The sequence below is a fragment of the Diabrotica virgifera genome, chromosome 5 (genome assembly GCF_917563875.1).
Source record: "Diabrotica virgifera virgifera chromosome 5, PGI_DIABVI_V3a".
NCBI lineage: Eukaryota > Metazoa > Arthropoda > Insecta > Coleoptera > Chrysomelidae > Diabrotica > Diabrotica virgifera.
Genome location: NC_065447.1, coordinates 56978568 through 57004026, shown reverse-complemented (window position 1 = coordinate 57004026; position 25459 = coordinate 56978568). Strand labels below are relative to the sequence as shown.

Below are 25459 nucleotides of genomic sequence, written 5' to 3'. Positions count from 1 at the left end.
TATTCATAACCAGAATAAAAACGATGTGTGCTGATAGTACCATTTATTTATTTATTTGGTAGTTTACATCCTATAAAAAATATTTGTACATATATAAATATGTACATGTCTTACGAGGAAGTAAAAAATTAAAGAGTATAAAGTAAACTGCTCGTCAAAAGATAGGGATATAGATAATTATGCTCATTTTCATAGTTGATTTTTTCGTGAACAGATTGATTAATGGGTTCCGCTAATTCTTTTTTATTATTTTAGATCTTTCTTTAGTATTTACACTGTTGTGTAGAAGTTTACTCAAACTTATGTTTTATACTTATACCGGGTGGAAAAAAAGAAATGTTTTTGTTATGTTAAGTTTGTGACACCCTGTAGGCAGGACGAGATAAAAAGTATACAACGAAAACGTATGTTTTCGATGTATACTAGTGAAGTAGTCTTATGTTTTGTGAACATTTTGTTTTTTGAATGTTCCTAATATCTTTAGAAATAAAGATGATATTTGGTTTTACTCTTTAAGAAGATATGTGGTTTTTAAGTCTGTGGGACAGACTGATAAATTTCATGTAAAAGTAGGATTGCACCAAGGCTCTGTGCTTAGTCCGTATTTATTCTCATTAGTTTTGGACCAGATAACAGCGAAACTACAGAGTAACATTCCATGGTGCTTAATGTATGCTGATGATGTCGTGTTAGTAGGAAATAGTGAAAGAGACTTAGAACAAAAACTGGAACAGTGGAGGCAAGCTCTGGAGGAAAAAGGTTTTAAACTTAGTAGGACAACAACGGAGTATTTGGAATGTTCATTTAAAGATGGAGTTACTACAAATAAAATGGTAACTTTGGATGGTGAACTGATTGTAAAAAGCAATAGTTTTAAGTACCTCGGATCGGTATTACAGAGTAATGGAGAAATATATGGAGATACATGCAGTAGAATTAGGGCTGGATGGATGAAGTGGAAAGAAGCGAGTGGTGTGTTGTGTGACAGAAAAATTACAATGAAACTGAAGGGAAAATTCTATAAAACAGCCATAAGACCGGCTATGATGTACGGAACTGAATGTTGGGCAGTGAAAAAGAAAGAGGAACAACGAATGCATGTGGCGGAAATGAGAATGCTTAGATGGATGAGTGGAGTGACAAAGAAGGGTAAAGTTAGAAATGAGTATATTAGGGGAAGACTAGGTGTGGCACCAATTGATGCCAAAATGAGAGAGCATATGTTAAGATGGTTTGGTCATGTTCAACGTCGAGATGTTAATCACCCAATACGAAGAATAGCTGAAGTTCAGATTCCTAGAAGGAGTAGGAGAGGAAGACCAAAGAAGACCTGGGGGGAGACGATAAGGCAGGACATGTTGGTAAAGGGGATTAACATTGATATGACCCAAGATAGAATTGTGTGGAGAAATGCAATTAGGGAAGCCGACCCCGCTTAGGGATAAGGCAAAGAGAATGATGATGATGATGATGTGGTTTTACTCTTTAACATGTGTTTTAATGGAAACAAAACTAAAATAACAATAAAACTAACAGTTAGCAAAACTTTAAAAACAGAAAGGCACATAAGGTAAACAATTCTTATCGACACCTATAAGAGTTATTTGTCGACCAGCGTATCCACAGCGCAACATAACAGAGACGAGATTGTTTAATGGAGGCTCTGTGATGTTTTGGGATGGAATTTCCTTGAGAATAAGTACGAATTTGGTGTGTACGTGGAGGCTCTTTAAACAGCTAGAGGTACATTACACAGATTTTTTCTTTAAACACTCTGTTCCTTTCGCACTATATGTAGGAAATAATGTCATGTTAGTGGAATATTAAAACATGGCCTCCTCACGTATCGCTTGTCGTCAGTTAAAAAACATATTACAGAATATTTTTCTTTGGTGGCTCAGCTAGCATCCAGTTTATCTAACACTGATGATGATTTTTTATAAAATCGAAAACGTTTTGTTGTGATGTAGCCCTTTAAAGGGATTTTAATACAATTTTATACCTATTAGAAATGATTTTTTCTAATTTTTTCCAATATTAAAGAATAAAACCGTGTAGTTTCTTTGTTATTAAAAATCAGAGAAATTAAAAAAAATAAAACATTCGCAAAATAATATTAGACTAGAACATAATATCGATGTATACCTATATTTGTGCCTTCTGCTCCCTACAAGGTGTCTCAAACTTTTGTTTCGGTTAAAACACATATACAGGGTGTAACGAAAATACAGGTCATAAATGAAATCACATATTCTGAGACCAAAAATAGTTCGAATGAACCTAACTTACCTTAGTACAAATATGCACATAAAAAAAGTTACAGCCCTTTGAAGTTATAAAATGAAAATCGATTTTTTTGAATATATCGAAAGCCATTAGAGATTTTTTATTGAAAATGAACATGTGGCATTCTTGACAGGAACATCTTAAAGAAAAACTATAGTGAAATTTGTGCACCCCATAAAAATTTTATGGGGTTTTGTTCCCTTAAACCCCCCAAACTTTTGTGTACGTCTCAATTAAATTATTATTGTGGTACCATTAGTTAAATTCAATATTCTTAAAACTTTTTTTGCCTCTTAGTATTTTTTCGTTAAGGCAGTTTTTATCGACTTAAGGCTTATTTTTTAATATGTTTACATAAAAATTTTATGGGGGTTTTGTTCTTTTAAACCCCCAAATGTTTGCGTACGTTCCAATTAAAATATTATTGCAGTGCCATTAGTTAAACACAGTGTTTTTAAAACTTTTTTGCCTCTTTGTATTTTTTCGAGAAGGCACCTTTTATCGAGATGTGGCTTCTTTTTTAATATGGTTCAAAATATACCTAAAAATGTAAATCATACATAAATTTTCATATTATTACCAAGTCACCATAATCGTATTTAACCATATACAAATATGTGGTGGATTTGACAAATATTCAAAATATCTTGATAAAAACTGACTTTTCGAAAAAGTACTAAGAGCCAAGAAAGTTTTAAAAACATTGTGTTTAACTAATGGTACTACCATAATAATTTACTTGGAACGTACACAAAAGTTTGGGGGGGTTGAAAGGAACAAAACCCCCATAAAATTTTTATGGGGTGTCCAAATGTCACTATAATTTTTTCTTAAGATGCTACTGCCATAAGAATACCACATGTCCATTTTCAATAAAAAATATCTAATAGTTTTCGATATATTGGAAAAAATCGATTTTCATTTTGTAACTTTAAAGGGCTGTAACTTTTTTATATGCATATTTGTACTAAGGTAAGTTAGGTTCATTAGAACTATTTTTGGTCCTAGAATATGTGATTAAATTTATGACCTGTATTTTTGTTACACCCTGTATATTTAATTACAAAACCGTCTATATTATTTGTTTCTAAAGATATCAGAGACATTCAAAAACAAATGGTTCACAAAACATAATACTACAATACGATTCTGATGAATACTGACATTTGTACCTCGTCCTTCCTACAGCGCGTCTCAAACTTAACATAAGAAACACATTTCTTTTCTTCCACCCCGTATAAGTACAAAAAAGAAGTTTGAGTAAACTTTTGCACAACTGTGTAAAGTGTAAATACTAAAGAAAAAACTAAAATAATAAAAAAAATTTAGCGGAATCCGTTAATCTGTTCACGAAAAAATCAACTATGAAATCTGGAATCTGATGCCTGCAACTATAGACCTATTGCCTTACTACCGGTGCTCTCCAAAATTATTGAGAGACTCATTAAAACTCGACTTATGTCCTTTATCGTTGATAACAACATTTTATCACAAAATTAGTTCGGCTTTTTAACAAATAAATGTACCACTGATGCCATGTTTTCTGTACTGCATGAGGTTTACCAAGCACTAAACAATAATCTTTATACTGCCACTGTTTTCTGCGACTATGCCAAAGCTTTTGATTGTGTAAATCACGACATCTTGATTACAAAACTAAATTTCTATGGAATTCGTGGTATTTCTTTGAATTGGTTCCAATCCTACTTGAATAATAGGAAACAACAACTAGTTAGAGCAAATAATACTGACTCTAGTCTCAAAAACATTGTATGTGGAGTACCACAAGGTTCAGTATTGGGTCCTCTACTGTTCCTTATCTTTATAAATGACATCACTAATTTAAAAATCAATGAAAAAATTTTTCTTCTTGCTGATGATACCAGTATCACTTGGAGCAACTCAACTATTGCATCTCTTCATGAAACTATAACTTCGGATCTACTGACGATAAAGACCTGGTCTGACTCTAATTTACTCTCTTTTAAGTAAATAAAACAGTAGCATTATCCTATAAAGGAGCTCTTCAACCTTTGCCTCTTAATAACAGCCAGATCAGTACCATGATTCTGTAAAATTTCTTGGTATTTTTTTAGACAGCAACCTCAAATGGTCCCTTCATATCGATACGTTAAGTAAGAAACTCGCCTCAGCTTGCTATGCAATAAGATCTGTCTCAAGGGAACTCAATTTAGCATCTTCTAAAATAACATATTTTTCGTTCTTCGAGTCTCATCTTCGATATGGTCTTCCTTTTTGGGGTTCTAGTACAGCTGCTCAATTTGATGTCATTTTTAGATTGCAAAAAAGGGCAATAAGATATGTGTTTGGCCTCAGAAGATCTACACATTGCAGAAGTTACTTCAGAGATCACGAAATTTTAACACTTCCATCTTTATATATTCTAGAAACGGTTTGTTTAATTCGTAAACAGCTTCATGTCTTTCCATCAAGGCCCAATCATCTTTACTCCACCAGAAATTCAATCTTTGATATTTATTTACCGAATCCATCCACTGAGTTAGTAAAGAAATCTATATTATATTCCGCAAAGAAACTGTACAATTATCTTCCGTTACAACTTAAATCTGCAACATCTTTCCCCAAGTTCCGTAAAATGACAAAAGCCTATTTATCTAAAAGACCATATTATTCAATATAAGACTTTCTCAATGAATAACTAAGAAAATTGGGTTTCATACGCAGTAGCATAAATTTGTCAGTTCCTTATGTTGTACCTATTTTATTTTATTTGTTGTATGTTCAATTTGCAATTTATATAAATTTTGCAATAAATTGTTTTTGTCTTGGCTTTTATATTTTATACTGTACATTATTGACGATTTATCTAATTTTAGTAAATTGTAGTTGTTATTTGTTATTTATATTATGTTTTTCTTTTGACTGTATGTAAGCTTTGTCCATAAGATTGTAAAAATTTTCAGTGGCAATAAAGCATATTTCTATTCTATTCTATTCTATTCTATGAAAACGAGCATAATTTTCTATATCAGTGGTTCCCAACCTTTTATGTCTGGCGACCCACACCCACCTTCTGATGTTTTTTCATATTTGCGACCCATCCCCCACCCATGATGATATTAATGATGGTGGGTCGCGGGCGGATTGCAGGTGGGTCGCGGCGTGGCTCTTACTGTAACTGAATAACGTACATAATATAATATAACGTACATAATATAATATAACGTACATAATATAATATATTATGTACGTTATTCAGTTATAATACAATAAGAGCCACGCCGCGACCCACCTGCAATCCGCCCGCGACCCACCGGTTGGGAAACGCTGTTCTATATCCTTAACTTTTGACGAGGAGTTTAATAACTACCTACAGATTTATTTATTGTTTTAGATTGTGAGTCACTAATACCAATAGCCTCATATTTAGTGGATAACAAAGAATGTAATCTATATATGAGCCCAAGGACAGGAAACTATCAAGGTAAATATTATTTTTTTAAACATATTATATTGTTTTATTAAATTTTTATAAATTTTTTACACTACATATCGTCGGTATACTGCGAAAACCAGGTAAATGTAGAAATACCGAAATCGAGAAAAAACGTTTTTAAAGTTTATTGCTTTATTTTGAATTAGGCGGACCAGTTGTGTTTGATATTCGATATGCTAATGAAAGATGCATATATCAAAAATAACATTTTATTATTAGTTTGAAAAAGTGAAGAGACCTAGCTGATTAAACCTAAAGGCTATAGCGGGATAAGATGCTCAAAAATGCCCCCTCACCGATCAGCCCCGCTACTTATGTTTTCGATAAAGGATATAAAATTATGCAATTTTTAGCTTCCCTGAGGTCCTAAAACGTCTTAAATCGAGAAAAGAAGAATTTTTAGGTTTTATTTTTTTGTGAGCGCAATTTTACTTTAAAAAATCTGAAAAAATTCAAGAGGTTGTATCTTTTGAATACAAAACAACCTAATTTTTTTGAGATTTTTGTAATGAAAATGAGCCCAGGAAAAATTTTTGAAATTTTCAAAAAATTTTTAGGTTATGATAATATGATTTGGCCAACTTTTAAATAGTATTTTTTGTGTACTTTTTACCGTTCTTTTAAATGGCAGCGGCAGAATTTTTAATATCTGAGCGGAAAGAACGAAAAAATCGAAAAAAACCGTTTTTGGCTGTCTCCAGGTGCATCTGGGGACAGCCAATTTTAGGATTTAGGATCCACACTACAACAACTGAAAAAAAATAAAATTGTGAATTTTGTCATAAAATTTGGTATGTGGGGTTATAATAATTTTTGGAACAACTTTTCCAAATAACATCGATATCTGTAACGTGAAGCAAATAGAATCGCATATCGAAAATTCACCCTGTTTGTGGATTCGCAGTAGGCCGCGTTTAAAATTTAAAGTTCAGTTGACTATTTTAAAAATTGTGAACCATCAACCTGTATGACTGTGCAAAATTTCAAATCTGTATATATTTTGATAGCCGAAACATAGGGGTGTCTTCATCTTAAATGCGACACACTGTATCTTATCAACTCGATAATTTATTACCGAATTATATAACTAATATAGTCGTATTTTTTATAGATTCAAAATATACAATGAGAATACTGACTAATTCACTAATTTTATCATAAAAAGTTCAAATTGATTGTTAATTATTATAATAAATAGAGTGAGTTTTATGTATAAAACCCCTCAAGTATCTCGGAAACGACTTGCACGTTTTTCATAGGTTTTGGTGGGTAGGGGTTTTCTAATGCAGCCGATATTACAGTGATAATTACATTGTTGTCAGATTTTCCGTTTTTCTGGAAATCTAATGAACTTTCTTATTTCAAATAGAACACCCTGTATATTTTTTGCGTTTCGAAGTCCTTAAGATATACTGATTATTTTTTATGTTATATTCTCTATACCTAAATGCCATGTGAGTTATTGCTACATTTATTTAAAAAAAAATTTAAAGAAATTATAAAAATCAATTTTTTCGGCCCGTGTGGACATTATTTTACGTTCTTTGGATCATTGGGAACAAAAAAAGGTCTTTTGTAACTTTTCTCTAAAGTTAATCGTTTTCGAGTTATAAACAATTTAAAACTAAAAAAAATCGAATAATGACGATTTTCAAGGTTCAAAAACAAAAATAAAAAACAATATTTTTGAAACTGCGGAGTACCCAAACTCTTCTTCCAGGGGCTAGCTATAAAATTTTTTGGCACGATTTATTCTAAAACATTGCTTTTTGATAAATGTTAATGAAGCGCTTATAAGAGGACGGGCATTAACAAATTATCGGGCATTAACAACTAAAAAACAATATTTTATAATGAAACAAGCTCAAATTACTTATTGGTAACTGATAAAATCAGTGGCGGCTCGTGATGTTTACAATAGGGGAGGCTATACCTAACTGTAAAATATCTAGACAAATTTGCACTAGCAAAAAAAATCATCCAAAAAAATCTAATTTAAGGCCCCATTTTTTTGACCATTTTTTATTTACATTTTATATCATCATAATTAATAATTTCATAATATCATATCATTTTAAAAATAGTTAGTATAATTGTAAAAGTGTATTACCAGTTTGTGTCGTTTATGTGTTAACAATTCTATCTCAGTAAGTAAATATGCATATCGATGGCTTAACTTGCACAGCGGCTAACTCCGTTTTTTAAAACTTTACAGGAACACAACAAAACTTCTTAAATTCACAGAATTGGTATATTGGGTAACTCCTCAATTCACATGGTAAATAGTTACGTTAATAATGGACAACTCCATCCTCAACATATTATGTTATAACTATGATATTTCTCACAAAAAGTTATATTATTTCATTAAAACTACTTACCGATAAAATGGAGTTAGCCGATTTGCAAGTTAAGCCATCGATATCAAAATAAATACAGATTTGAAGTTGTGCAGTCCATACAGGTTGAAGGTTCACATTGTTTAAGGTACTCAACTGAATTTTTTTTTAATTCTTAAAGCGGCTTACTAGTCCTGTCGCCAGGGGGGGTACAACGGCCTCCTTTATTCAGATGGACTTAACCAAGTTTTTTTCATGTATTTTGACCCGTAGAATACGAATTTTTTGGGTAACAGTTGATCCGGATGTCGATAAGATTGTTATTGACCAAGAACTTGAGGAATTACATAACAGAGATTTCTCGCAAAACAAAACATTTTTTTTGTATGTTTTGGGTCATTCTAAGTAAAAAATGTTCTAACAAGTTTTCCCGTAGGATGCTCAATTTTCGAGATAAACGCGGTTGAACTTTCAAAAAATCGAAAAACTGCAATTTTTAAACCCGAATAACTTTTGATTAAAAAATAAAACAGCAATTCTGCTTAGCGCCTTTGAAAGTTCAAGTCAAATTATATCGGTTTTGATTATTTGCATTGCTCAAAATTTATTGTGTTATTGTTAAACAAAGCTACAAACACCTAGTGCGTGAGTGATGTTTTCTATGATTTCTCATTTAAAATCGAACGAGTAGGTAGAATAGGTACTAGTGCAATCGAGGCTATTTCCACGTAGCATGCGTTAAAACGCATGTAAAGGCACGGGAAACACTATGTGTTTATAGCTTTGTTGAACAATAAAAAAATAAATTTTTAGCAATGCAAATAATTAAAACCGATATAATTTGACTTAAACTTTCAAATGCGGTAAGCAGACTGTTATTCGGGTTCAAAAATTGCAATTTTTTGATTTTTTGAAAGTTCAACCGCGTTTATCTCTAAAACTATGCATCCTACGAAAAAAATTGTAGAAACATGTTTTGCTTAGAATGACCCAAAAAATACCAAAAAATGTTTTGTTGTGCGAGAGATCGCGGTTATGTAATTCCTCAAGTTCTTGGTCAATAACAATATTATCGACATCCGGATCAACTGTTACCCAAAAAATTCGTATTCTACGGGTCAAAATACATGAAAAAAACTTGGGTAAGTCCATCTGAATAAAGGAGGCCGTTGTACCCCCCCTGGCGACAGGACTATACTCTGCGAATCCAAAAACACGGTAAATTACCGATATTTTGCTTTGCATTACAGATATCGGAAAAAGTTATTTAAACAAGTTGTTCCAAATATTATTCTAATTCCACATACCAAATTTCATCACAAAATTCGCACTTTTAGTTTTTTCATTATTTGTAGTCAGGATCCTAAAATCCGCAGAGGAGGCTACTGGCCGTAAAATCTCACTTGCCCGATCTCCGGGCAGCGTGTGCGTTAAGCGATGCAGGTCTCCTTAAACCATCCTTCGCTCGCTGCTGGGCTACGCAAAGCATTAGCAAGTGAGATTTTCCGGCCAGCAGCCTCCTCTGCGATTTTAGGATCCCGACTACAAATAATGAAAAAACTAAAAGTGCGAATTTTGTGCTGAAATTTGGTATGTGGGGTTAGAATATTATTTGGAACAACTTGTTCAAATAACTTTTTGCGATATCTCTAACGCGAAGCAAAATAACAAAGTAAACAAAACAGTGTAGTGTGTGTAAAAAATTTATGGGGAGGCTAAGCCTCCCTTGCCTCCTCTGACCAGCCGCCACTGGATAAAATAGGTAAGGCTTTAGCTTGAATTTCTATACTTGGCAGTTTCAAAAATAATATTTTTGATTTGTTCTTTAACCTTGAAAATCGTAATTATTCGATTTCTTTTCAGTTTTAAATTATTTATAACTCGAAAACGATTAACTTTAGAGAAAAATTACAAGAGAACTTTTCTGTTCCCAATGGTCCAAAAAACGTAAAATAATGTCTACGCAGGCCGAAAAAAATTGATTTTTATAATTTGTTTAAAAAGTTTTTTTAAATAAATGTAGCAATAACTCCGAAATTATGGCCTTTAGGTATAGGGAATGAAACATGGAAAATAATCAGTATTTCTTAAGGACTTCAAAATGCAAAAAATATACAGGGTGTTCCATTTGAAATAACAAAGTTAATTAGATTTTCAGAAAAACGGAAGATCTGACAACAATGTAAGTATTACTATAATATCGGCGGGCCACATTAGAAAACCCCAACCCACCACAATCCATAAAAATCGTGCAAGCCATTTCGGAGATAATTGAGGGTTTCCATACATAAAACTCTCTCTGTATATTATATTATTACACATAATTACATAATTGTATATATGTTACAGTTCAAGTTGATTATCCAGTTGGAGTTGACTCCAACTAGTTGGAGTCAACTCTAACGGCTCGTTTCAGTAAAAGTTGACTATAAATATAAAATGAAGATTTATATTCAACCTTTACTAGTAAAAGTAGACTCCAACTAGGAAAAGTATACTCTTCCCAATGCCATTTAGTAAAAGTTGATTCTGATTCACACAAACAGCCGATTCTAGAAATTAAATGTTACTGAATATGTTCAAATTAGTCTAGGTGTATCGTCGCCCCCGTTAGGTAAATTACTCCGATTCGAATTTTTTGCACAAACTTACTCAAAAAGAGGTCCTTATAACAAATCTACTGGGTGCCAGACAGTACCTTGATCGATAAATTGTTTAAACAATTCTTTTTAGACAAATTCACAAAAATAATTTTTTCACTTCGATCATTCTGTTTTAGATCATTTGGGTTATTCTGAGCAAAAAAAGGTATTTTGTGATTTTTCGCTAAAATTGATTGTTGTCGAGTTATACGCGATTTAAAATTTGAAAAATGCGAAAATAGCCATTTTTAAGGCTTAATAACTCGGTTAAAATTCATTATTATGAAAGTCAGAAAGTGAACAAATCAAAGTTTATAGCCCCCTCTACAAGATCCAGCAGAAATTTTTGTCACTATTTTATTACTAAGCTTTATCTTTAATTATTAACAATGAGCGCTAAGTGCGTATTAGGCTGCCGTCAATGGTGAGTGCTAAAGAGATGCACCATGCCAGCCGTCCAATGGCGAATCTCACTCGCACTCACATTGACGGCCGCCCTCAATACACGGTTAGCGCTCATTGTTGATAATTAAAAATAATTTCTTATTAATGAAATAATGACAAAAATTTCTTCAGGATCTTATAGAGGTAGCTTTAATCTTTGATTTTTTTAGTTTCTGACTTTCATAATATATAATATCGTATGGCATTTTTGCCTTTCGGACAGTTCCGGCGCCAATTACATCTTTAACCCTGTTTCAAGTAACTAGTGTATATGTACACTAGCCCAGGGGGACCGACGGCTTAACGTGCTCTCCGAGGCACGGTGAGACGGCTCGTGTCATTATTGGAAATGAAAATGGTTTGTCTTTAGCGGGGCTCGAACTCACGTGCACTGGCGTATGAGGCCAGCGATTATGCCGTTACTCCACGGCCGCTCGCTCGACTTTCACAATAATTATCTTTAACCGAGTTATTTAACCTCGAAAATGGTTATTTTGGCGTTTTTCAAATTTTAAGTAGCTAATAACTCGACAACAGTCAATTTTAGAGAAAAAAAGGCCCACCGGATCTAAAAAAAAATTGTACGAAGTGAAAAAATTACACACACCGGCAAAATTAGCCGAACACCTTAAAAATGGGACATGTTTTGATGTCTCGAATTTCCTAAACCTGTTGTCCGATTTAAGTGATTCTTTTAGTAAGTTATACCCTTATTAGTTAAGAATATCGGTGTAATAATATTGTTGCTAGACAGGTACATGTCATTTTATACCGGGTGTTACAGTCATACTGTCTTTTTTTCTTAAAGTTCGGTACACCCTGTGGAATATTCTAGTATATATAATATTTTAAAATTAAAACTCGATTGTAGGCTTTCTTAACATTTTCTTTTTTGATTCATTTGCTTATGTTGGAAAATAAAAAAGTTATGTGCTTTAACAACTAGCCATGTTTTTTATCAATAAATCCTCATAGTAGGGGAGGAAAGTATGCTAAATTTGCAGTTTATACAGATGTCTCCTATTTAAGATTTTAAAGTAACCCCCCAGCCCACCTCCGTCGGGATAGTGTTTGGTGCCATTCGGTAGATTTTTGAAAAATATTGAATAGGTGTATTTTGCAGTTTTACGATCTGATGTTCATTTCGCGAAATATCGCAGGGTTCGTATTTAAAATTTTTAATTTACCCCCTCCCCTCTCCGTGGGGTGTCACGAACCCCCACGGAGGTGGGGTGGGGGATTTAATTTAAAATCCCAAATAGGAGCCCCCAATTTTTATTGCAGATTTGGATTCTTCACGTAAAAATAAGCAACTTTTATTCGACACATTTTTTCTAATTATGGATAGATAGCGCTATAATCGGAGAAAAATGATTGTTTCAAATGGAAAATTAAATTAAAAAATGAAAAGTCCCCCACTTTATGGAAAATTTAACTTAACCTTTTTCCGATTTTAGCACATACTCTTCACAATCCAATAGGCTCCCATAAAGCTCGAGTAACTGCAAATTTAGTATACTTTCCTCCCCTACTATGAGGATTTATTGTTTTTTTACTTCACTTTTTTTTAACTTGTTTATATATTTTTTTTATTGACGATTTATCTAATTTTATAAAATTGTATTTGTTATTGTTATTGTTATGTATATCTTTTTCGTGAATCTATGTTAAGCTTTGTCCATAAAATTGTATAATTTTCAGTGACAATAAAGCATATTTCTATTCTATTCTATTCTATAAAAACATGGATAGTTGTTAACGCACATAACTTTTTTATTATCACACATAAGTAAATAAATCAAAAAGAAAAATGTTAAGAAAGCCTAAATCTACAATCGAGTGTTAATTTTAATATTTTACATGTGCTAGAATATTCCACAGGGTGTTCCAAACTTTAAGAAAAAACACAGCATGATTTGTACACCCGGTATAAAATGATATTTACCTGTCTAGCAACAATATTATTAAAACGACATTCTTAAATAATAAGGCTATAACATACTAAAAGAATCATCCAAATCGGATCAGTGGTTTAGGAAACTCGAGACATCAAACATGTCCCATTTTTAAGGTGTTCGGCTAATTTTGCCGGTGTGTGTATTTTTGCGAATTTGTTTAAAATCTTTGTTTATCGCCAAACGTCACTAAAATCATTCATTATTGTACTCATTTGCCCTCATTTTCGACAGTAAAGTAACACTTTGTTGTATTGAAAGAAGAATGTTACTTTACCTGCCGCGATAATTAATCAAAATAACCGAGATTGAATGTAAGTGGTCAATGGCAGGCAATCGATTATTTATTTGAGTGAAATTAAAATTTATTTATTTTAATTATTAAAAATATTGTACAAAATTTATCTTATTATTGATAAAATTTATGTCAAAAATTAAAATTCTGTACTGTTTCGCAATTATATTCATACAAAATAAATCAAAACTTTACAGATTTAGTAATTAGGTAGGTATACAATATTGATAAAAATATCGATTAAACATCAAAACCGGCCATCATGCAAAAGTCATCTGTGATTACTGTCATTACTGTCATACGAATTTTTTATTTCGTCTAAAATTAAAAAAATTTCCGCAAAGTTGTAAGTAAGTGTTAATGTTTTTTATGATTGACGATACAATTTTGTACGCACCACCTCAATACTCTTTATCGAACGGGTCTGTTCCTCTGCTCGTAATATCAGACTCGTTCGATAAAGTGTCACTTTACTGACTGACTTTACTGAAATCGGTTAAACAATTTTTCGGCCGCGGTACCGCATGACACCCTGTGTATTTGTTATAAGGATTGTTATACTGTTATATATTTCTTTGAGTAAGTTTGTGCAAAAAATCGATTCAGAATAATTTACCTAACGTGGGCGACGTTACAGACTATACTAATAAGTAGTTGAAACGGTCAAAACAAAGAAACGTACACTCATTAAAAATGCACTTGAGATTCTCGTATAATCAACATTTACTGAATCGATCCAGGAAGAGTCAACTCCAACTAGTAAAAGTTAATTTCAATTTTTAAAATCAACTTTTACTGCTCGGTTCAGTTGGAGTTGACTCCAACTAGTTGGAGTCAACTCTAACTGAGAATCAACTTGAACTGTAACATATACACATTATTAATACACATTAATTATTAATACACATTATTAATATATCCTAAAATGAATTTGAACTTTTTATGATAAAATTAGCGAATTAGTCAGTACTTTGATTGTATATTTTGAATCTATAAAAAATACGACTATATTAGTTGCAATAAATTATCAAATTGATAAGATACAGTGTGTCGCATTTAAGATGAACACACCCCTATGTTTCGGCCATAAAAATATATACAGATTTAAAATTTTGCACAGTCATACAGGGTGATGGTTCACAATTTTTAAAATAGTCAACTGAACTTTAAATTTTAAACGCGGCCTACTGCGAATCCACAAACGGGGTGAATTTTCGATATGCGATTCGATTTGCTTCTCGTTACAGATATCGATAAAAGTTATTTGGAAAAGTTGTTCCAAATATTATTATAACCCCACATATCAAATTTTATGACAAAATTCACAATTTTAGTTTTCTTTTCAGCTGTTATAGTCAGGATCCTAAATCCTAAAATTGGCTGTCCCGAGATGTTTCGATTTTTTCGGTCTTTCCGCTCAGATATTAAAAATTCCGCCTCTGCCATTTAAAAGAACGGCAAAAAGTACTCAAAAAAATACTATTTAAAAGTTGGTCAAATCATATTATCATAACCTAAAATTTTTTTGAAAATTTAAAAAATTTTTCCTGGGCTCATTTTTCAGTACAAAAATCTGAAAAAAATTAGGTTATTTTTTATTCGAAAGATATAACCTCTTGAATTTTTTCAGATTTTTGAAGTAAAATTGCGCTCACAAAAAAATAAAACCTAAAAATTCTTCTTTTCTCGATTTAAGACTTTTTAGGACCTCTGGGAAGCTAAAAATTTGCATGAGTGCATAATTTTATATCCTTTATCGAAAACATAAGTAGCGGGGCTGATCGGTGAGGGGGCATAGCCTTTAAGATCAAGGTGCGATCACTTACCTAGTTTTACCTGTAAATCAAAATAAATCACACTGTATTAAAGACACTTATCAGCTTTTTACTGAATATGGTAGATATACAGCAGTAGAAATATATTGTTTTCCGGCAAATATATATGTGCGCTTAGTTGGTTTTACATGCAACAGAACTTTGATTTTATGGAAGTAAGTAGCGATATATTGTTTTATTTGAAAATGAAAAGTTGGTTAGGTGTAACTTATTTGTTTATTATATTAGTCCAGAAAGCCACTGCGCATCCGCTAGGAAAAATATTCTAATGCGGATTTTTTGCACAATATTACTCAAAAAGGACTCCTTTTAACAAATTTGCATGTTGCCAGGACCAAAAGGTGGTCAAAAATTTTTTAAACGTTTTTTTTTGTTTTTTTCCTAAAATTATTTTTTTTGCATGGAAAAAAGTTTTTTTAGGTTTTTTGGATCATTCCAAACAGAAAAGGTCTTTAGTGATTTTCTCTAAAAATGATAGTTTTTGACATATAAGCAATTAAAAATTGAAAAATTGCGAAATCGGCCATTTTTAACCCTCAAAAACTATGTGAAAAACTGAAAATTTTAATGTTGCCAAGGTAGGTAGATATTCTTTAAACATCGGTTGATGAAATCCCGAAGAGTTTTTTGCAATACAATATTCAAAACTCCTTTGTTTTTTAATTGCTAATCAAGCGTGCGCGACACTATTTTCCACCGACAGTATGGTGCAAATGAAAGGAATAAATTCGTTATTTCGTAAACCGGCGACTTTAAGGAAAAATGCTGAAACAGGTCGATTTTTATTTTTAAGTTATGATATTGTGGCATATATGGTATACTAGTGACGTCATCCGTCTGGGCGTGATGACGTAATCGATGATTTTTTAAAATGAGAATAGGGGTCGTGTGGTAGCTCATTTGAAAGTTTCTTCAATTCTCTATTCAGTAATGCAAACATTTACATAATTATTTATACAGGGTGTCCTACTTCTTTTTTTGTCAAATAATTTAATTTAATAAAAAATTTTTGGACACCCTGTATAAATGATTATGTAAATGTTTATATTACTGAATAGAGAATTGAATAACCTTTCAAATGAGCTAGCACACCACCTCTATTCTCATTTAAAAAAATCATCGAAAACGTCATCACGCCCAGATGGATGACGTCGCTAGTATACCATATATGCCACAATATCATAACCTAAAAATAAAAATCGACCTGTTTCGGGATTTTTCCTTAAAGTCGCCGGTTTACGAAATAACGAATTTATTCCTTTCATTTGCACCATACTGTCGGTGGAAAATAGTGTCGCGCACGCTTGATTAGCAATTAAAAAACAAAGGAGTTCTGAATATTGTATTGCAAAAAACTCTTCGGGATTTCATTAATCGATGTTTAAAGAATATTTACCTACCTTGGCAACATTAAAATTTTCAGTTTTTCACATAGTTTTTGAGGGTTAAAAATGGCCGATTTCGCAATTTTTCAATTTTTAATCGCTTATATGTCAAAAACTATCATTTTTAGAGAAAAGTCACTAAAGACCTTTTCTGTTTGGAATGATCCAAAAAATCTAAAAAAAACTTTTTCCCATGCAAAAAAAATAATTTTAGGAAAAAAACAAAAAAAAAACGTTTAAAAAATTTTTGACCACCTTTTGGTCCTGGCAACATGCAAATTTGTTAAAAGGAGTCCTTTTTGAGTAAGATTGTGCAAAAAATCCGAATTAGAATATTTTTCCTAGCGGATGCGCAGTGGCTTTCTGGACTATATAAATTATCTGCTGAATGGTAAATTGTATCATTTATTGAGTTTTACCTGTATGTAGAACGTAAAAAGCTGAGAATTTTGGTATACTTAACTCAATATTTTAAAATTTGTCATTTACCTGGTTTTCGCAGTATACCGACGATATATTTTATGTCCTTAACTTTCAATTTCTAGAAACTTTAGTTGATTGGTTGATTAGAGATCATAAAATAGTCCACGCAGAAAGCATGGCAGGGGCGTCATTTGATAGGGTCGGGGGGGCATTTGCGCCCCCCTGACCCTGAAAATGACTGAAATTTACAAAAAATAGATCAATTTTGTATTAGGTTTGCATATATAATGTATTGTATATATAATGCTTGCCCCCCCCCCCTATCAAAATTTCAAATGACGCTCCTGAAGCATGGTCTTATAGAACGTACAAGTCTTGAAAACGATTCATGTCAAGGACGTCCAAAAACGGCAACAATATGGCATTGGAGAATGAGTCTGAATGAAGCCCACAATCAGATTAGCAACATGGAACATCACTTCGTTCAACAACAAAGACCAAGAGATAATCGAAGAACTGATAAACAAAAACACAGACATTTGTACAATCCAAGAAACTAAGAAGAAAGAAGAACGAGCACGAGCAGGCGTAGGTATACTTGTCCATAAGAAATTTAAAGACAACATAAGTAACTGCCGTTTCATCTCCGAAAGAATAATACATTATGAACATCACAATGGACTACCAAAAATTAAATGTTATATCTATCTATAGCCCCGAGTATTGCAAACCTAAGGAGGAACGAGAGGCATTCTACGAACAGTTCTGGATGACATACCTCATGGATGACATACCTCATGAAGAACACTTAATTCTTATGGGTGATTTTAATGCACGCATCGGAAATGAAATAGTTCCAGGAGTAAAACAAAGATTCAATGAAAACGATGTCAACGCAAATGGAGAACTCATGGCTAATCTCTGTGCTTTTAACGAACTGAGAATCAATAATACATTTTTCGACCATAAGCTTCAGTATAAATATACGTTTGAAAACTCCAGGGGGCACACATTTATGATTGATTTTATAGTCACTAATAGAAAAATCCACCCAAAGCAGATTCTAGATATTCGAACTTTAAACTCAGCAGACGCAGGGAGTGAACACAAACTAGTCCTAGCAAAAATAAGAATGAAAATAACACCAAAACATTTTCTACAGGAAATCACCGACGAAAATTTCAATGCAGAATCACTGTGGAACGATTCTACAAGAGAAATGTACCAAAGGAGGCTAGCGCAGAAGATACAGCTGAAACAAATAGACGACATCGAAGATATAAACGCGAGCTGGGAGAAAATTAAAAACAACATTGAAGAGGCAGCAACAGAAGCTCTAGGAAAACGAAAAGTCATAATGAACAAAAGAAACAACAACAATACACCATGGTTCAGAAAAGAAATAAAAGATAAATGTAAAGAGAAGCCAGAGGCCTACATGAAGTATAAAACATCAAACACTCCAGAATCCAGAGACACCTATAGAAGACTACGAAATGAAACAAAGCAATTGGTAAGAAGAACAAAAAATGAACACTGGGAACAGTTTACAAAAAGGATGGAAATCGACTACGGAGCACAAAAAAAATATGGAGATTCATAAGAAACCAACGGAAAGAAATGGCAGAATTGAAGGAATACAATAACATACCAGCAAACGAATGGGAAAGATACTTGAAGTAACTGTTTAAAGGAAAGGAAAATAATAATCAAAACAATAACCTACCTGAATTAAGACACGAAATAGAAATTAGTTTTCAGGAAGTAGAGATAGCCATAAATTCACTCAAAAGCAGAAAGTCACCAGGACCAGACGGAATAACCAACGAGCTTCTAAAATACGAACATACGTATAACCCTAGAGATGACAAAACTTATACAAAAACTAATATTGCACTACAAGATACCAGACACATGGAGAAACAGCTTAATGATACCAATGTTCAAGAAAGGAGACAAAGAAGACCCCAACAATTATAGAGGGATAAATCTACTGAACACCGCACTTAAGCTAACCACAAAAGTCCTAACCAACAAAATCAAAAAACTAACAACTTTATCAGATGAACAAGGATTCAGATCCGGAAGATCCTGCATAGACGCCTTATTTGTAACAAATCACAGAAAAGGCTATTGAGTACAATAAACCAGCATATCTATGTTTTATAGACCTGACAAAGGCTTTCGATCACATCCAAGTCGAAGACGTCTTACATTTACTGTATAGAAGAAACATACCAATCAATATTATACAAACCATCGAAAACATCTATTTTCATAATCGAATACAGGCGAAGATAAATGGAAAACAAAAATGAATAACCATTTTCAATTTCGTTGCAAAACGAAAATACAGCCGAACCATATTCCAGTCCAATCAGAGAGTGCTGCAAGCACCTCTACCGGTTTGGAAACTTATTAGTCTCTCATCAGGAGGCACATATGCTGCTCTCCCTGATCCAACCAAAACAAACCCCAGCGTGCAGTCCCGAATTGCAACGAACGAAATGGCATAGATGCCCTAGCGGCAACTGCTAGCAAAAGACTAAGTTTTCACCCTAATGGCATATAACATATCCCACCAGAATGAAAACAATGGGAACCTTCTCTGGTTACACCTCCGAGGCTTCTACAATTTGCAAGCCATACGGATGCTGAGACTAAGGAAGATGAGGGAATTCTACAATTTACAATTCACGTCACATCTGCTCAGCGCGGTAAAGTTCCAACGAGACTGGTTCCCTTCATACTCCACACAGAGTAAATGTAAATCAAAAATGAATAACCATTTTCAATTTCGTTGCAAAACGAAAATACAGCCGAACCATATTCCAGTCCAATCAGAGAGTGCTGCAAGCACCTCTACCGGTTTCGAAACTTATTAGTCTCTCATCAGGAGGCACATATGCTGCTCTCCCTGATCCAACCAAAACCACATATGTGCCTCCTGATGAGAGACTAATAAGTTTCGAAACCGGTAGAGGTGCTTGCAGCACTCTCTGATTGGACTGGAATATGGTTCGGCTGTATTTTCGTTTTGCAACGAAATTGAAAATGGTTATTCATTTTTGATTTACATTTACTCTGTGTGGAGTATGAAGGGAACCAGTCTCGTTGGAACTTTACCGCGCTGAGCAGATGTGACGTGAATTGTAAATTGTAGAATTCCCTCATCTTCCTTAGTCTCAGCATCCGTATGGCTTGCAAATTGTAGAAGCCTCGGAGGTGTAACCAGAGAAGGTTCCCATTGTTTTCATTCTGGTGGGATATGTTATATGCCATTAGGGTGAAAACTTAGTCTTTTGCTAGCAGTTGCCGCTAGGGCATCTATGCCATTTCGTTCGTTGCAATTCGGGACTGCACGCTGGGGTTTGTTTTGGTTGGATCAGGGAGAGCAGCATATGTGCCTCCTGATGAGAGACTAATAAGTTTCGAAACCGGTAGAGGTGCTTGCAGCACTCTCTGATTGGACTGGAATATGGTTCGGCTGTATTTTCGTTTTGCAACGAAATTGAAAATGGTTATTCATTTTTGATTTACATTTACTCTGTGTGGAGTATGAAGGGAACCAGTCTCGTTGGAACTTTACCGCGCTGAGCAGATGTGACGTGAATTGTAAATTGTAGAATTCCCTCATCTTCCTTAGTCTCAGCATCCGTATGGCTTGCAAATTGTAGAAGCCTCGGAGGTGTAACCAGAGAAGGTTCCCATTGTTTTCATTCTGGTGGGATATGTTATATGCCATTAGGGTGAAAACTTAGTCTTATAAATGGAAAACTAACGCAGTTTATACCAGTACAAAGCGGAGTCAGACAAGGTGACTCATTAAGCCCACTGCTCTTTAATATAATAATGGACGAAATAATAGAAGCAATACGTAAAGGCCATGGTTACAGAATGGGGAATAAAGAAATCCAAATATTATGTTATGCAGACGACGCCGCAATAATCGCCGAGAGAGAAGACGATCTCCAAAGATTAACACACATCTTCAATACAACAGCCAAGAAATACAATATGATAATATCAGCAGAAAAAACGAAATGTATGACAACATCTAAATACCCACTACGATGTAAAATCGAAATTGACGGGAAAATAATAAAGCAGGAAACAAGGTTTAGATATCTGGGAATAGATATAACCAGTTACGGAGATGTTAAAGAGGAAGTACGACAACAAAGCTTAAAAGCAAGTAAAGCGGCGGGATCTCTTAATGACACAATCTGGAAGAACAAACACCTAAGACAAGACACAAAAGCATTAATCTAGAAAGCAGCAATTAGACCTATATTGACATACACGGAGACAAGATCTGACACATCTAAAACGAGACGACTACTTGAAACAACAGAGATGAAAATACTCCGACGAATATCAGGGAAAAGTCTGTTGGAAAAGTTTGTCGGATAGGGAGAGAAGCGAAAACACAAGAAGAGCATGCAATATAGAAGACATAAATGGATGGGTGACAAAACGGAAACAGGAGTGGAACGAACACATTAGTAGAATGGCAGAGGATAGGATAGTACGAATAGCACGAGATAAGTCACCAAATGGACGAATAAGTATTGGCAGACCAAGAAAAAGATGATGCGATAACTTAAACAATTTAGGAGGCTAATATTGAAGAAGAAACAGGCTTTAAAGCCTACATACAAGAAAGAAGAAGAAGAAGAGAATGAGTCTGTACCGCCATTAAGAAGAACAAAAAAATACACTTTCTGCAAATAAACTTTTTGATCCCACGCCTAGATTTTGTGTAACATGGGAACTACTAAAATCGATTAGGTATGTACCTATACATAACAAGAAGTCGAATTTTCTAACTGATTTTGCAACATAAATAGTCACCTCTGCCGTACTGCTGTGTCCCGTACTGCCGATGCACGTTGCAAAAAGTTCAAAAAACTTTCGAAAAACGGTACGGCTACACTATCTCTCGAATTAATATTGATGACGGGCTGATGTAGCCTCTTAAATGTCGACATAGAAATACTGCACCACGTGAGTTATGCTGATCACATAGTTTTGTTTTTAGTTTTGCCTCTTAGTCATTATAGTCTTGGCGTTAGTAAATAGGCTACATAATAATATATAATAATTATTTACATGATATGTAAAACATTGTAACTCACCTCTAAAGTTTAAAGGAGAGCGATTTAAAGAAATTTCCACAAGAGATTATTTTTTTACTGCGACAGCTTTTATATTTTTTGTAATGTTCTTAATCCATATTTTATAACTTTTTCTCAGATTTTTGCTTTTACGTATCACATTGTTGTTAATATTACTGGTCCTGATTTAGGTCGAGTTACAATACCACTTTTTTTTAATTTTAGGTGAATATCATTTAAGTGGTATACAATGATATTTCAACAAAGTATGTGTCTTTGATTAGGTGCATATAAATGGTAACTAATGAGTAAATATCAAAATCAAGAGATTATTATTAGTTTTTTTATTGATTTTACTTAAAACGTTATTTTATTACTCAAAAAAGTGTCTAAACATTCACAATCACAAATCATACATATTAACAAGAAGTAAATAAAATATTATCTATTAGATTTATTAACTACAAAATAAACATTTACAAATTATAAAACCGTTGATATTATTTTATTTAAAAAACAAAATTAATCCCTAGCAAACTTTTATTCAAAGTCATCATCCGAATATTGTGTTGTTGAGAGTGTGGAAGATTCAAATAAAACTGCAATATTGCTCTGGTACAGCTTTACTAGAGCACAAAGCAACAAGATCTTTATATTTTTAACCCATTAACGCCTAAAAGAAACTAGCTGGGAAAAAATGGTAAACGATACAAAATTGTGATGTCTGGGGGCATCTACATTATATCAAACAAAAAAAAAATTTGAAATACACTGGCGTCCTCAAATGGGGACGTTAGGTATTTGTATGATATTTTTAAAAATATTTTTACACATACACATTGTTTTTTCACACTTTTTGCATGTTAACCTTGCCTTCATATGACACACAGAACACTTTAACTGTTTTTCCAGTTTTCCCAGAAAATGAAAGCCTTGGGTGACTTCAGTGCTGGAATCAGCTTTTCTTTTTCTTTGTGTTCTTGAAGTGACTGCATCTCTCAAATAAATACGTACTATATGATGATGGAATTCTAACTGATCCACCACATTTTCAGCAGAAATTTGATGAAGTTTCAAGGCATTAGTCACGATCATATCAAGAAAGTACGTAAATAAAACCCACAACCACTTCTTACCTTTTATACTTATTCGATATAATGATATGCACTGATCATGCTCATCAGCTCCACCCATTCAAGAATTGTAGGAAGCAAACAATTTTGGCTGTACTACATTTTCTTTTGATTTTGATGCTTTGGACTTGGACTACCGTTTTACTTGACCTAGTGGTCCAGTGATATCATAATTGGATAACATAGAACAAACACAATTGTCATACCATTTTGCACACAAAATTTCATTAGTTTTGTCGAATCTATAATCATATGTACCTCTTGCCATTTTCTTCATTAGCTTAGATTCCATTACTGGACACTTTTGCACTCAATTTTCTCATACAGTTCCTTCCGTAGTGGTTTTATTTTTTGTTTCAGATACGATCTTTAAAATCACCTATTTTGGCATTATCCGCTAGATGACCAAACTTTCTTTAAATCCAAGTACTTGTCTCTGCTCATCACGTTATAAGCACAGGAAACTCCTAGGTCCTCATCTAATGACCAGTAGTATAACCTTTCTCGTGGTAATCTGTTATACAGATATCTCAGTGAGCACGTAAAGGTTGGAATAAATTCATTTTCTCGAGAATGGACGATTTTGGAAAATAATCCCAAAACATTTCAATTTTTATTTTAAAATTACGACTTACTGGTATATATATCAGGCTAATGACGTCACCCATGTGGGCGTGATGACGTCATCGATGATTTTTTTAAATAATAATAGGGGTCGTGTGATAGCTCACTTGAAAGGTAATTCAATTCTCTATTCAGTAATATAAATATTAACATAATTATTTATACAGGGTGTCCAAAAAACAATTTTTGAATTAAATTTATTGACATAAAAAGAAGAATGTGGGTAATTTATTTAATTCAAAATACATTTTACTGCTATCAGAAAACAGGAAAAAATGTTTATTTGGCAAATAAATATTGTTTTTTGCTTAAATTCAAAATTAAAGCCGTCACCCACCAGCCTCGTGACAGTTTGAACATTTAATTTAAGCGAAAAGCAATGATTATTTTTCAAATAAACATTTTTTTCAGATTTCTGAGAGTAGTAAAATGTATTTTGAACAAAATAAATTACATACATTCTTCTTTTTATGTCAATAAATTTAATCCAAAAATTTTTTTTGTATATAATAATTATGTTAATGTTTATATTTCTGAATAGAGAATTGAATTACCTTTCAAATGAGCTATCACACGACCCCTATTCTCATTTAAAAAAATCATCGATGCCGTTATCACGCCCAGATGGGTGACGTCACTAGTATGATACATATGCCAAAAAGTCGTAATTTAAAAATAAAAATTGACCTGTTTCGGGATTTTTTTCCAAAATCATCCATTCTCGAGAAAATGAATTTATTCCAACCTTTACGTGCTCACTGTATAACCAATTAGATAATATAATATTGCAAAAAAGTTTGAATTTCGTTTGGACATATTGTAAAATAGAGATTTTTTTTGCTGTGCGTATAAAATAATTGCTTGGTCACAAATGAATGTAATAATTTCTTCAGTAATTTTTCAAAAATTTGACTTGGTGATAATTTCGTCAGAGCTTCGTTAACGTTTTTCTTCTCCTCTTCAACTTCAAATGATATAAGTATTTACTGTTGTGGTAGTAGATTGAAAATCGGTTTTTACCCTCTTGGGTTTTAAGAAATTAGCATATTACTTGGATGGTCCACAAAAACTTCATCAGAAGTTCTTTTATTATCTGGTTTATTATGAGACTAAGAGAAGTTTCTATATTTACAGGAATTTCATTTAACTTGGATATTCTAGAAAATCATCAAGTTTTTCGGTATCTGTCAGTTCATCAAAATTTGGTGGCAAAACACACAAATCAATATTCTCCAGTTGTTCATATTCCTCATTATTAACTTCTTCCAAGGCTTGCTCCCATTTTTGGAAGGTTTTGTAGCCGTAAAATATTGTAGAAATGATCCGAAACCAAGCCAATATGCGAATTGGACACATTTGTGCCTAACGTCCTCATTCGAGGACGGTAAAATATAGCGGCTGTTAAATACTACCAAATATAAAATAAATTTTTTGTGGTGAATACTTACATTTAGAATAGTCCGTGGACATTTACGGTATAAAACTTTTAAAATTATTTTTTTT

At 33.1% G+C, this 25459-nt stretch overlaps 1 protein-coding gene across 1 annotated transcript in view; it reads left to right on the top strand.

The window, feature by feature from the left end:
• LOC114339025 (probable serine/threonine-protein kinase DDB_G0270146) overlaps positions 1-25459 on the top strand; it is a 118734-nt gene that overhangs the window by 53385 nt on the left and 39890 nt on the right. The window contains exon 4 of the mRNA XM_028289654.2: positions 5663-5752. Coding sequence (XP_028145455.2) covers positions 5663-5752 — 90 coding nt within the window. The remainder of the gene's footprint in view (positions 1-5662; positions 5753-25459) is intronic.